The 14,934-nt window shown below is 41.7% G+C and overlaps 1 protein-coding gene across 1 annotated transcript in view; it reads left to right on the forward strand.

Moving 5' to 3' along the window:
• card11 (caspase recruitment domain family, member 11) overlaps positions 1-14,934 on the forward strand; it is a 247,628-nt gene that overhangs the window by 98,659 nt on the left and 134,035 nt on the right. The window contains exon 5 of the mRNA XM_068002900.1: positions 8,816-8,995. Within this exon, the coding sequence (XP_067859001.1) occupies positions 8,816-8,995 (180 nt within the window). The remainder of the gene's footprint in view (positions 1-8,815; positions 8,996-14,934) is intronic.

The following is a 14,934-nucleotide window of genomic DNA, read 5'->3' on the forward strand; positions in this document are numbered from 1 at the left end:
AGTTGTGTAATACAGTCTACTCCTGATAATTGAAACGGTGGGGAGGGAAATCTTCTGAGAAAGGGGAGACCAGCAGAGGAAAATCTGGTGGGGATCTTGTTCACCCATTTGTCCACGATGAGTCAACTTTCAGGCAGGCCTTTAAATGGACGTCCAGGACTCCCGCCCAAAAGAGACTGTTTAAATATACGAGTAAAGAAAGGCAGAAAGATTTACATTTATATAGCGCCTTTCACAACCTCAGAACATCCCAAAGCACCATACAGTCAATGAAGTACTTTTGAAGTGTAGTCACTGTTGTAGTGAAGGAAACATGGCAGCCAATTTGCACATAGCAAGGTCCCACAAACAGCAATGAGATAATGACCAGATCACCTGTTTTAGTGATGTTGGTTGAGGGATAAATATTGGCCTGGACACCGGGCTGAACTCCCCTGCTCTTCTTCAAAATAGTGCCATGGGATCTTTTAGGTCCACCTTTGGGCCGACGGGGCCTCGGTTTAACATCTCATCTGAAAAACAGCATCTCCAACAGCACAGCACTCACTCAGTATAGCATTGGAGTGTCAGCCTAGATTTTGTGCTCAGAGTCCCTGGAGTGGGACTTGAACCCACAACCTTCTGACTCAGAGGTAAGAGTGTGACCACTGAGCTACAGTTGACACCTAAATTGAGGTCTTATGTCTATTGTAGGACACCAATTGCAATTTTCGTGGAGAAATAGGCAGAGCAGGCACAATATGCTGGTTTCACTTTCTCCAGGTATTGAGAGGCCTAACTGGCGGTCCTTAAAGGGACCACTGGAGGCTTCTCTGAATAGGTATGCTTTTGTGGGGAGGGAGGTTGGTGTTTAAGGGTTTTTGTGGGGCCTGCTCGTCCAGGATCCAGAAAAATATTTTGTCACGTTGCCATTCGGAACTTGAAAACAGTTGGGGACCCTCCGACTGCCGCATTGGTGGGCACCGTTGGCACCGCTGAAATCGCACCCAAGTAAAAAATCTCCCACAAAATCTTTTCTGTGCTGAATAATTCAATTAATCAGTAATTTGAATTAAGCAACATAAATAGCGTAAGAAAGTAGGAATTTAGTGCTAAAAAAGTTGAATTATCAGATACATCTTTAACATTTATTCTCAGGATGTGGGTGCCGCTGGCAAGGCTGGCATTTATTGCCCATCTCTAGTTGCCCTGAGCCACCTTCTTGAATTGCTGTGGTAGCAGTTTGATACAACTGAGTGGCTTTCAGAGTGCAGTTAAGAGTTAACCACATTGATGTGTGGACTGAAGTCACATATAGGCCAGATCAGGTAAGGACAGTAGGTTCCCTTCCTTAAAGGACATTAATGAACGAGTTGGGGTTTTTACAACAATCTGTCAGCTTCATGGTCACTTTTGCTGATACCTGTTTTTTATTTCCAGATTTTTTACTGATTTCAAATTCTCAAGCAGCTGATGGTGGGATCTGAACTCATGTTATTAGCCTCAGCCTCTGGATTACTAGTCCAGTGACATGACCGCTACAATACCGTACCACAAATGTTAAGATTGATAAATCCCACAATAGATTCTTGTGATATGTGAAAGAAAAATGTGCAAAAATAAATTCATTTAAAAGGACAGTGTCATGTGACCCTGAGCAAGAATGGATTAAGAATCTAACCTGTTCCTACCATGGGGTAGAATTTCCACAGAAGTTCTTCTGATCTCCCACCACAACTTTGGCGGGAGATTGGTGGAAACCCGGCAGAAATGGCCATTCACGATGTTTTTTCAGGGTTTTCGGCCCTGTTACAGTGGGAATCAGGAGAACACCTGCAGAAATTCCAGGCACAAGTTTTCCTGAATGAAAACACTGTGCACTACAAGGTCTCTCCCCACTTTATTTAATGCCCTGAGGGAGATGAACAACCTCCGGTAATAATTCCAATGTAGATACAGCTCTATAAAATTTCTCCACAGTTTCTGACAGTAACTTACTACCGACATTGATGTACCCCTGAAACCTGGGATCTGGTTAGGGCCCACTACAGTAACTGTCGACCTTTGACATCTGGGTGGATCTCTTCGAGCCCGTGGGCAGACTTCGCACACTGTGGGCCACATCAGAAAATTCTGAGGCTTTACCCATGACTTTCTGTCCGTTGACATTAATGGGCTTATAATCGTGGGGAATATTCCCACAATTTTCTCTTAAGCCACTTGTGTGCAAGGCCCCACCAGTGGCACAGGGCCCAGAAAGTTCCACCCAGGATATCAACACTGTCTTCTCACTATCAACTGGCAACAATGCACCACAAATGTCACCATATGTAAGTGGACTAACATTGATCCATCAACCGCTAACAATGATCCATTAACCACTAACGTTTTTTTATTCGTTCATGGGATGTGGGCGTCGCTGACGAGGCCAGCATTTATTGCCCATCCTTAATTGCCCTTGAGAAGGTGGTGGTGAGCCGCCTTCTTGAACCGCTGCAGTCTGTGTGGTGAAGGTTCTCCCACAGTGCTGTTGGGAAGGGAGTTCCAGGATTTTGACCCAGTGCCGATGAAGGAACGGCGATATATTTCCAAGTCGGGATGGTGTATGACTTGGAGGGGAATGTGTAGGTGGTGTTGTTCCCATGTGCCTGCTGCCCTTGTCCTTCTAGGTGGTAGAGGTCGCGGGTTTGGGAGGTGCTGTCGAAGATCCATCAACAACTAACATTGATCCGTTAACCGCTAACATTGATCTGTTAACCGCTAACATTGATCCATTAATTGCTAACATTGATCCGTTAACCCCTAACATTGATCCATTAACCACTAACATTGATCCTTTAACCACTAACATTGATCCATCAACCGCTAACTTTGATTCTTTAGTCACTAACATTGATCCTTTAACCACTAACATTGATCCATTGACCACTAACATTGATTCTTTAGTCACTAACATTGATCCTTTAACCACTAACATTGATCCATTGACCACTAACATTGATCCTTTAACCACTAACATTGATCCATTGACCACTAACATTGATCCATTGACCACTAACATTGATTCTTTAGTCACTAACATTGATCCTTTAACCACTAACATTGATCCATTGACCACTAACATTGATCCTTTAACCACTAACTTTGATCCATTGACCACTAACATTGATCCATTGACCACTAACATTGATCCATTGACCACTAACATTGATTCTTTAGTCACTAACATTGATCCTTTAACCACTAACATTGATCCATTAACCGCTAACATTGATCCATTAACTGCTAACATTGATCCTTTAACTACAGCACTGGGCCTTTGATCTTTATACTGTTTTGACCCTGTCACACAACAACTACCAGAGACACTAGTTGGACAAATCTTTTTTTTACAACCTGGAACCACCAGAAGGGAAACGGCTACAAGGACAGCCACATATTTGTTAGCATGATCAAGACCGTCAGGTATAATAACAAAACTTCTTGCTGTTAACCACCTGATCAGCATCATAGAATCACAGAATGATACTGCACAGAAGGAGGTCATTGTGCTTATCGTGTCTGTGCCGGCTCTTTGAAAGAGCTATCCAATTAGTCCCACTCCCTTGCTCTTTCCTCGTAGCCTTGAAATTTTTTCCCTTTCAAGTACTTATCCAATTCCCTTTTGTAAGTTATTATTGAATCTGCTTCCACCACCCTTTCAGGCAGTACATTCAAGATCATAAAAACTCGCTGCATAAAAAAAAATTCCTCTTGTTGCCTCTGGTTCTTTTGCCAATTACCATAAATCTGTGTCCTCTGGTTACTGTCCTTTCGTAGAATCATAGAATGATACAGCATAGAAGGAGGCCATTCGGCCCATCGTGCCTATGCCAGCTCTTTGAAAGAGCTATCCAATTAGTCCCATTTTCCTCAACTTTCCCCATAACCCTGCAATGTTTTCCCTTCAAGTATTTATCCAATTCCCTTTTGAAACTTATTATTGACTCTGCTTCCACCTCCCTTGCATTCCAGGTCATCGTAACACTCGCTGCGTAAATTTTTTTCCCTCATCTCCCCTCTGGTTCTTTTGCCAATTACCTTAAATCTGTGTCCTCTGGTTACTGGCCCATCTGCCACTGTAAACAGTTTCTCCTTATTTGCTCCATCAAAACCCTTCATGATTTTGAACACCTCTATCAAATCTCCCCTTAACCTCCTCTGCTCTAAGGAGAACAACCCCAGTTTATCCGGTCTCTCCATGTAACTGAAGTCTTTTCTCCCTGGTACGATTCTAGTAAATCTCCTCTGCACCCTCTCTAAGGCCGGACAGAACACAAGCTCCTGGTGTCATCTTATTTCAGACATACAAAATTTCTATGATTAATTGAATCCATATAGACTCCGGGATATGAATCTAACATTAACATTACGTTATTCAACCCCCGACTAGTTGCATTTCAGAGATGAAAGTTTCATGGTCCCAACTGCATAGGAACCAATCTGTTCTACAAAGTATTCGATCTACTGAGTCTATACTTGTAACCTTTCAATCCCATTCCAGTCAGATATTCATCTAGTTTTGTTTTCATGAAGTTAATCAACTTAGTGTTAATTACTTCTGATGGGGCTGTCTTGCAAATATTTACTATTCCATGAGAAAATAAAGATTTCTTCTAATCTTTAGTCTTGCTCAAGGCGTGTTGATTCTGAACTCATGCCCTCTAGTACTGCAGTCACAGTTTAAGCTAAATTACTTGCTTGTATTGTCATTATTCATCCCTGTCAGCATTGTAAAGCTCTGGATCGTAACCCTATCAATTTTTCTTTTCTCCAGTGAAATCAGGTACAATTCTGTGAGCTTCTCTTTATAATTTAATGTTCATCGCTATTCTTTTCAAATGAGGGTACTCAAAGTTGCACACAACGTTCCAAATGAGGCCTTGCTAGTACGTTACACAGGGTCAAAATAATCTATTTCATTTTATAATCAAATGCTTTTCAGTGGCCTCTCAGTGCTTGATTAGCCCTGTTGACAACAGCTTCACATTGATTGAATACTTTCAGTAAATGGTTGATAATCACACCTAAAGCCTTTTCCCCTTCTACGCTTTTGTCAATGGACACTCATTCAACGACAACAAATTGTATTTATATAGCGACCTTCAATGTAGTAAAACATCCCAAGGCGCTTCACGGGAGCGTTATCAAACAAAATTTGTGTGGTAGGTGGGAACTGCATGGAATATTTTGTTTTGTATCCCCTGATCTTACCATTTTAATGTAATTTGTTGTTTTACTTTAAAAATCGGTTTGAGCAGGCTGGACATTTCAAAACATTTTAGTGGGGGGTGGGGGGAATGTGATTGTTTCCCCTGGGGCTGGTAAACCTGTGAGTAGTTAGTTAGTTAGAGTCTCCTGTGCATAGAGGCATCCCATTTCTTCCACTGCTGTCTGTCCAGAGCAAAACATTTGACTCCATCAGAGTATCATCTTGGCCTGCATCCAGCAGATTGTGGTTTTCCACAGTTGATGTTTATATTTGCAAGTCTGTAACAGACTGGTCTTGTCTCTGAGTTGTTTCCATAATGAAAGGCATTTTCATCTGGACAGTCTCACAACCCTCTACCAGGAGGACCATTGGACTGGCCTTTAGTCTGTCTCTTACCTTTCAACCTGTCTGGCTTGGGTGACCCTAGCAGGAGTTATACTCCCGCCAGCATAGCTCTCAGGGTCCCAGGAGCACCTAAGTCTTCACGTCACGGTGGAGTCCCTTGGGAAGGTGAATCTGTGGCTCCCATGTCAGTAGCAGCCTACACAAAGTAGCGCAGTGTCTGTACACAACTGGTGTACACCCCATGGAATATTTGGTTTTCTATCCCCCAATGTCAGTGTTTGGATTTAATTTAGTTATTTTATTTACTTCCTTTTGTTTAAAAAAAGATAGTTCTAAGTGGGCCACCATTCCTTGAGGTTTTGGTGGTGTACCCCCATTGGTGGGGGGGCCCCCTGATTTATCCCTATAGGGCTGAGCGTGGCTGAGTCTGAAAGACCAATTAGCCCATCGCTAAATGGAGCACATCCATTGTGTATACTTGTCTCCTGTTCCAATGTGACCCTGTCGTTCCTTACTCCATCCCTTGGTCCAGATCCCCATGCCATGTTACTTTGTATTACCAGCAAATTTTCTTCTGCTGTCATTTATGAATAGTATAAACAGTGAGGGACTGAGATTAGTCACCACTAATCACTAGCCCAGGCAATGGCTCATCAATTTACCAGTTTATATCCAGTGTCACTTTGCCATTAGACCCATGAGACTTGAACTTTAAAAGGCCTCATAGGTGGAACTTAACAAATGTAATTTTAGCTTTGTTCTTCATTTTTTTATTCCTCACTCATTTGTGAAGGGGGCAACTTATCGTTTGATCCAATTCCTTAAGAGCCCAAAGCCTCTAGTACCTTGTACAAATGATCACATGCAAACCTGGGCACTGAGTGTTGACCCGTTATTCAACAAGCAAGCCCAATCTTTCTCTAACCCAGAAGGCACCGTCAACGGCGCCACCATCACTGAATTCCCAATCGTCAACATTCTGGTTGGTCATTAATGACGAGGAGCTGAACTGGATTAGCCATTTCAGGCAGGATAGGGCAGAGACTGGGGACTCTGCGATGAGTGGCTCATCTCTTCCCCTCATCCCCCCCCCACCCCATGCCCCAACCCCTCTCCAACATCTACAAGTCTCAAGTCAGGATTGTGATGGAATTCTCACCACTCTCCTGGATGGGTACAGTTGCAACAATACTCAAGAAGCTCGAAACCATCCAAGACAAAACAATCCACTTGGTTTGCAGCCCTGTCACTGAACTCAATATTCACCCCCTCCACCAATAATGAACTCCAGCAACTTACCAAGCTTACTTCAATAGCACCTCCAAGCCTTGCAATCTCTACCGAGGAGAAGGACAAGAGCAGCAATGTCATGAGCATGCCATCATCTCTAAGTTCCTCTCCAAGTCACACATCATGCGGACTTGGACATATAGTGCCGTTCCTTCATCGCCACTGGGTCAAAATTCTGGAACGCCCTACCTAATACCATTGTGGGAGCAACTTCACCACACGGACTTCAGTGGTTTACGACGACCCACCACCACTATTTCAGGGCAACTTAAGATGGGCAATAAATGCCGGCCTTGCCAGCATCGCCCTCATCCCAAGAACAAAATCAGGAAAAAAAGAGAGGCGACTGGATAGCAATCCAGAACAAGAATCCTGCCTGTTTATTTTCCCTCTCCTTAGCCTGGAGGCCCTGAGGCCAAATGTAGCTCGCCCACTGACACTCTGGTTTATATGGGCCCAGGAATAAAAACTAGGTCCTTCCTGGTTTGTATGGCTCGGAGGTGCATTTTTGCTTCAAGCTACTGGGGGGGAAATCCAGAAACATGCTATCCACTGGATAGCCCCTTGTGAGTTAATTCACTCATCTTCTCTAATAATTCCAATTGATTCATGACTTATCACTTCTAAATCCTCGTTGGCTATTCCTTTGCAGTCTCTATGGGGAAAGATTTTTGCTATTTGCTATTTATAATGTGTTTAAAGAAGAAAACGGACAAAATCTCTTTTCCCGCACCATCCCCCATTATTGAGGTGAACAACAAAATGTACTTCATTGGTTGTAAGGTGCTTTGGGACATCTTAAGACCGTGAAAGGCGCTATATAAATGTAAATCTTTCTTTTTAGAGGGGAAATAGTATGTGCATTGGGTAGAGGTTGTAAAAGAGGAAATAGTACAATCCTTCCAACAAACTCTATTTATTCTTCCCCTATACGATCGCTCCAACCATAAGCATGAGCCAGTTAACCTATTCGACAGCAGTGGAAGTAGCTGTTTATTCATCTTGTAGCATTTTCTCACAAAACATTTGTTTACATTGATTATTTTTGCATTTTTTCATGTCAGATATCTCCTAAATAAAACTACATTGAGTTATTAAGGTTCTTGAGCATCTTTCCCACGACCAGTGTTAGAATATAATTAGCTGCCACAGCCCAAGTTTGATGTATCCACTTTTGTACCAATGTGGTAATAGTTTTGGGAGCCACCTTTTCTGGGACCTGCCCAAAATGTACCTAATGAGACAGCAGCTTGACCAGACATTATCCAATGAAGCAGTGATGATTAAAGGATTTGGTTGGGTAGATAGAGAGAAACTATTTCCTCTGGTGGGGGGAGTCCAGAACAAGGGGGCATAACCTTAAAATTAGAGCTAGGCCATTCAGGGGTGATGTCAGGAAGCACTTCTTCACATAAAGGATAGTGCAATTCTGGAACTCTCTCCCCCAAAAAGCTGTTGAGGCTGTGGGTCAATTGAAATGTTCAAAACTGAGATTGATAGACTTTTGTCAGGCAAAGGGTATTAAGGGTTATGGAACCAAGGCAGGTAACTGGAGTTAAGATACAGATCAGCCATGATCTAATTGAATGGCAGAACAGGCTCGAGGGGCTGAATAGCCTGTTCCTGTTCCTATGTTCTGATAATGTTGGTTGAAAATTTTTATCAGTTGTTAAATATTAAAAATCTTGCAAGCCTACCATAATTTATTTGAATATGTAGCTTTACATAAGTGACTACTGGGACAGAAACAATAGCATCATTTAAAAGGGAATTGGATAAGTATTTGAAAAGCGAGCTGTATGAAAGGACACAGGGCAAGGGGATTAGAGTAGACAGCTCCAGGTGCAGTGGTCAAATGATATGCTGTTGGCTGCGGTTTCTATGATTTCCATTAAAAGCTTGTTAAGAATCATAGCGTTTTTTTCCTTTCTTGTATCCACATTGCTGTAGATCGATCAGCTGAAGCACAGGTTAAACAAGGTGGAAGAAGAATGCAAATTGGAACGCAACCAATCCCTCAAACTGAAAAATGACATTGAACAGAGACCGAGGAAGGAGCAGGTGTTGGAGTTGGAACGAGAGAATGAAATGTTAAAGACCAAAGTCCAGGAGCTACAATCAGTCATTCAGGTAACCATGGTCATCATTAGCCCAACATGTTGTTACATGTAAGGAATCAAAAAATGAACAAACAATTTCCTCCCTGCAAAAATCAAGACTTACAATTAAACATGAAAATCTTCATTGTCGTTTTAGCCATGGGACATCCACTCCTGTGACAATGTGGCAGCAGTTAAATATTTTTTGATGAGCTTGTCGATTACTTTACTCCTCAATGCCTGTGATAACTGGATAACCTTCTGGTTAGAAAACAAAGCAGCCATTTGTCTCCTACTTTGAACCTCTGCCAGTAGTTCTATAGAACGCTTCCATACCTGTTGCCAACTGGTTCTTGTCAGCATCTTGCAGTCTGTCGTTTTTCATGTTTGAAAGAGAAGCACTCGTTTATCGTCACGGGGCACGGTTCTGATTGTTTCAAACAATGTCAGGACCTCTAATAATTGCTGTTACACTTTGTTACATTTGACAAGGGCATCAACTCAAAGCTTTCCTACAGCCCGCCTCAAGCAGAACTATTGGTAGCACTGGCTGAGTAATGTATTACAATAGAGTAAGAGACCGATGGACTGAAGGGTGCATTTTAAAGGGAACATTCTTTTTAAGTTTGAGGTATCTTCTCACCTCCTGGGGATCCATCCCTTCAACACACCCCATCCTGGGTGAAGAGAATGAGTAGGCAAGGATCATGCTCCCAAAACATCCACTAATGCTGTCTTTATTCCAGCCACCAGATGGTACAAGAGTGGCCAGCGATGTCTCTCTTCCTCCCCCCGTCTCCCCCCCTCCCCCCCAAACCTCATAAGGCCTCTGTTCTTTATTTCTCCACAGTGGCACAACTTTGATTGGTAACTGTGTAGAGGTTTGAGAATGTCAATATGCATCTTACCATAAGAACATAAGAAAGCACGGACCTAGAATAGAGCATTCAGTCCAGTGGACCCACTTTAATCCATGTGCAATTAACCTTATTTTGGACTCTACTTGTTTGGTCTCCAGAGTTCTGCGTTAACATACCCTGACCGCCAAAGTTAATCAAGCAAACTCTGGAATATCTATCCATCCCCCTATCTCCACTATTCAGCTCGTCTGGCAATCTTAAGCAGATGACAACACCCTCCCTTCCTCCAGCCCCAGCAGGACAGCAATAAATGTGGCCAGTAAAGTATTTGATCATCCCTATCAGTACATATCCTTGTAACCTCAGATCCTGTTTTCAGTCAGATATTTATCCAACTTTATTTTGAAGCAACTTATTGACACAGCATCAGATGCCTTTTCTTGTTCCCTATACCAGAACAAAGAGGCTACACCTATCAGAAAAGATTGAACAGTCTGGGGGTCTTTTCTCTAGTAAAGAGAAGCCTAAGAGGTGACATGACAGAGGTCTTTAAGATTATGAAAGGGTTTGATAGGGTAGATGTCGAGAGATGTTTCCACTTGTGGGGAAGACCAAAACTAAGGGCCATAAAGATAAGATAGTCACTTAGAAATTCAATAAGGAATTCAGGAGAAACTTCATAACCTAGAGAGTAGTGAGAATATGGAACTCGTTACTACAGGGAGTTGAGGTGAATAGCATAGATGCATTTAAGGGGAAGCTAGATAAACACATGAGGGAGAAAGGAATAGAAGGTTATAAATGATAGCCTGAGATGAAGAGGGGCGGGAGGAGGCTCGTGTGAAGCACGAACACCGGCATTGACCAGTCGGGCCGAATGGCCTGTTTCTGTGCTGCACATCATATGTAATCTATGTAATACTCAATTTTCTTCCTGGCAATGAATGCAAGTTCAGTTCTCAAAATATCTCCTCATTTCTACATCATGGAATCTTCTCTGACCCTTCTGAAATGCAGTGATGTGCTTTTTAAGATGGGCTACCCAAAACTGCATCGAGCGCTGCACCCATTAGTTTAAATGTGGCTTTTTCCATGATGTACAAAAGGCTAAAAGGAGTTACAGGCTTAAAGTCTATCCGAGTATTTGATATCTTTGTCGATAGTGCTTCACATTGACTGGAAACTCGCAATGAATGATCAACAATAAGATGCAAATCCTTCTCTTCTGCATCTATATGTTACAACATTGCAGATAGGAGAGTTTAATATTATGAAAGTATGGGGCAGGTTAGATAGAATCAGACTGCTTCCAGTAGTGGAGGGGTCAAGAGCGAAAGGCCACAGATACAAGATTAAATGGAAGAGATACAGATCAGAGGGTAGGAGTAACCTCTTCACACACAGAGTTGTGAGGCTGTGGAATTCACTTCCAGGGTTAGTGGTTGAGGCAGAAATTATGTCAACATTCAAGATTAGATTGGATAGATGGACGAAGGACAAGGGGATGAACGGATATGGGAAGAGAGTGGGTAAATATGATTAGAACTATTTGCTCACATAGAGGGTAAATGCTGACATGGACTGGTTGGGTCAAATTGCCTGTGTCCATTTTGTAACTTCTTATATATTTCTTATATATATATCTATCAATGGACAATCCTTCATCGCATGCACAAATTTCATGTTTCCTGTCCAAATCTGCAGCACCGTACGTTTATCTACAATATAATTGTGTTTGTATTTATTTTTGGGCATCAGCCTGGACTGAATGCCTGTTCCAGAATTTTTAGTGGTGTCGTCCCTTTGTGTGTGTGTGTGTGTGTGTGTGTGTGTGTGTGTTTTTGAATTTCTAAGTGACTATCTTATCTTTATGGCCCTTAGTTTTGGTCTTCCCCACAAGTGGAAACATCTCTCTACATCTACCCTATCAAACCCTTTCATAATCTTAAAGACCTCTGTCATGAGGGTGGCATTTGTCAGTGATCCTGGTGGGGTTCCACCAATCTCTCAAATCATGGTCTGACCAAAAGAGTGTACTTGAATCTACTTAAATCCCCATCATTCCCTAAGAAAGAAAGACTTGCATTTGTAGAATCATAGAATCATAGTAGGTACAGCACAGAAGGAGGCCATTCAGCCCATCATGCCTGTGTCGACTCTTTGAAAGAGCTATCCAATTAGTCCCACTCCCCTGCTCTTTCCCAACAGCCCTGCAAATTTTTCCACTTCAAGTATTTATCCAATTCCCTTTTGAAAGTTATTATTGAATCTGCTTCCACCACCCTTTCAGGCAGTGCATTCCAGATCAGAACAACTTGCCATAAAAAAAATTTTCTCCGTGTCGCCTTTGGTTCTTTTGAAAATTACCTTAAATCTGTGTCCTCTGATTACCGACCCTTCTACCACTGGAAACAGTTTCTCCTTATTTACTCTATCAAAACTCGTCATGATTTTGAGCACCTCTATTAAATCTCCCCTTAACCTCCTCTGCTCTAAGGAGAACAACTCCAGATTCTCTAGTCTCTCCACATAACTGAAGTCTTTCAAACCTAGTACCATTCTAGTAAATCTCCTCTCCTTATTATAGCTCATTTCACAATCTCAGGACATCCAAAAATGCTATACGGCCAATTAAGTACTTTTTGAAGTCTAGCCACTGTTGTAATGTCGGAAACATGGCAGCCAACTTGCGCACAGCAAGCTCCCGCAAACAGCAATGAGATAAATGAACAGATCATCTGTTTTAGTTGGTTGAGGGATAAATATTGGCCAGGACACGGGGGAGAACTCCTCTGCTTTTCTTCAAATAGTGCCATGGGCTCTTTTACATCCACCTGAAAGGGCAGCGGGAGCCTCGGTTTAACATCACATCTGAAAGTCTGCACCTCTGACACCTGAGCACTCCCTCAGTGTTTCACCGGAGTGTCAGCCTAGAGTTTGTGCCCAAACCTCTGGTGTGGACATGAACCCACAACCTTTTAATGGGTTCAGATCTCTCAACTTGTAACAGAGCTGGATATTGTCAACAAACATTATAATATTGCAAGTACTCGCCTCCAAACTATTTTGGAAGAGTATAGACAGAAGGAAATATGGTTTTAGGGAGTTCCTATAATATTAGCTAGGCATTACAGACTCTCTTATTTCTTTTCTAATTTCTTTTCTAGTTTGTATCCCACACTTCGTAGATATTTAATTATTTTAGTTTCTTCACATCATGCTTACCTGCACACCCAATATTGAACGAACCAATCAACTAATTACCTCATTAATATTGGATGATCGCTGCCAGGAAGCACCTCACTAATATTGAATGATTTAAACCAAACAACTTATTTAACATTGAATGATCTTCTAAACCAAACACTGAATGATTTAGCCTTGCACAACACTAACATTAAATGACTCTCACCAGTCAAACACCTCACTAACTATGAATGGTCCCCAGCATTTGATGAAATAACGGAGAGGGTTGATGAAGGTAGTGCAGTTGATGTTGTGTATATGGATTTTCAAAGGGCATTTGATAAAGTGCCACATAATAGACTTGTAAGCAAAATTAAAGCCCATGGGATTAAAGGGATATGGGCAGTGTGGATACAAAATTGGCTAAGGGACAGAAAGCAGAAAGTAATGGTGAACGATTGTTTTTCAGACTGGAGGGAGGTATGCAGTGCTGTTCCCCACGGGTCGGTATTAGGACCACTGCTCTTTTTGATATATATTAATGATCTGGACTTGGGTATAGAGGGTATAATTTCAAAGTTTGCAGAAGACATGAAACTCGGAAATACAGTAAACAATGTGGAGGATAGTAACAGATTTCAGGAAGACATAGACAGACTGGTGAAATGGGCAGACACATAGCAGATGAAATTTAACGTAGAGAAGTGTAAAGTGATACACTTTGGTAGGATGAAGAGAGGCAATATAAACTAAATGGTACAATTTTAAAGGGGGTGCAGGAACAGAGAGACCTGGGGGAGTATGTACACAAATCTTTGAAGGTAACAGGACAAGTTGAGAAGGCTGTTAAGAAAGCAAATGGGATCCTGGGCTTTATTAATAGAGCACAAAAACAAGGATGTTATATGTTAAATCTTTATAAAATACTGGTTAGGTCTCAGCTGGAGTATTATCTTCAATTCTGGGCACCACACTTTAGGAAGGATGTGAAGGCTGTAGAGAGGGTGCAAAAGAGATTTATGAGAATGGTACCAGGATGAGAGACTTCAATTATGTGGAGAGATTATAGAAGCTGGGGTTGTTCTCCTTAGATCAGAGAAGGTTAAGATGAGGTTTGACAGAGGTGTTCAAAATCATGAAGGATTTTGATACAGTAAATAAGAAGAAACTGTTTCCAGTGGCTGAAGGGTCTGTAACCAAAGGGCAAAAATTTAAGGTGATTGGCAAAAGAACCAGAGGGGAGATGAGGAAACATTTTTTTTATGCAGTGAGTTGTAATGATCTGGAATGCACTACTTGAAAGGGTGGTGGAAGCAGATTCAATAATAACTTTCAAAAGGGAATTGGATAAATACTTGAAGTGTAAAAATTTACAGGGTTATGGGGAAAGAGTGGGACTAATTGGATAGCTCTGCCAAAGAGCCAGCAAAGGCATATGGGCCGAATGGCCTTCTTCTGTGCTGAATCTCGAGGATACTATGATAGCATCAAACACTTCACTTAAAACTGAATAATAGCACTAAACACCATTCAAACACCTCACTAACAGAATGCTCCAAACTAATCAAGCACCTCATTGATACTGAATGATCCATGGCAATCACATCACTAATGGTCCATGACGCAAACTAGTCAAAACCTCAATAACAATGAATGATTCATGCCAATCAACACAGTTTATTAGCATTAAATGATCCACACCAGCAAACCACCATACAAATATTGAATGATCCATACTAGTCAGGCATCTCGTTAACAATGAATGTGTGGTTGCCTGGCATGAATCAGAATCAATATCAATAGTGATTTGCTATCAAAACAATATAAAGTCCTTTGTCTACGATATCTTTTCTCTCATTATAAAGTGTTCTGAGATATCTTCCTGCAAATGAGGAGCATGATATAAATGCAAGTTGTTGTTGTT

Source organism: Heptranchias perlo, chromosome 22 (genome assembly GCF_035084215.1).
Source record: "Heptranchias perlo isolate sHepPer1 chromosome 22, sHepPer1.hap1, whole genome shotgun sequence".
In the NCBI taxonomy this organism is placed as follows: Eukaryota; Metazoa; Chordata; class Chondrichthyes; order Hexanchiformes; family Hexanchidae; genus Heptranchias; species Heptranchias perlo.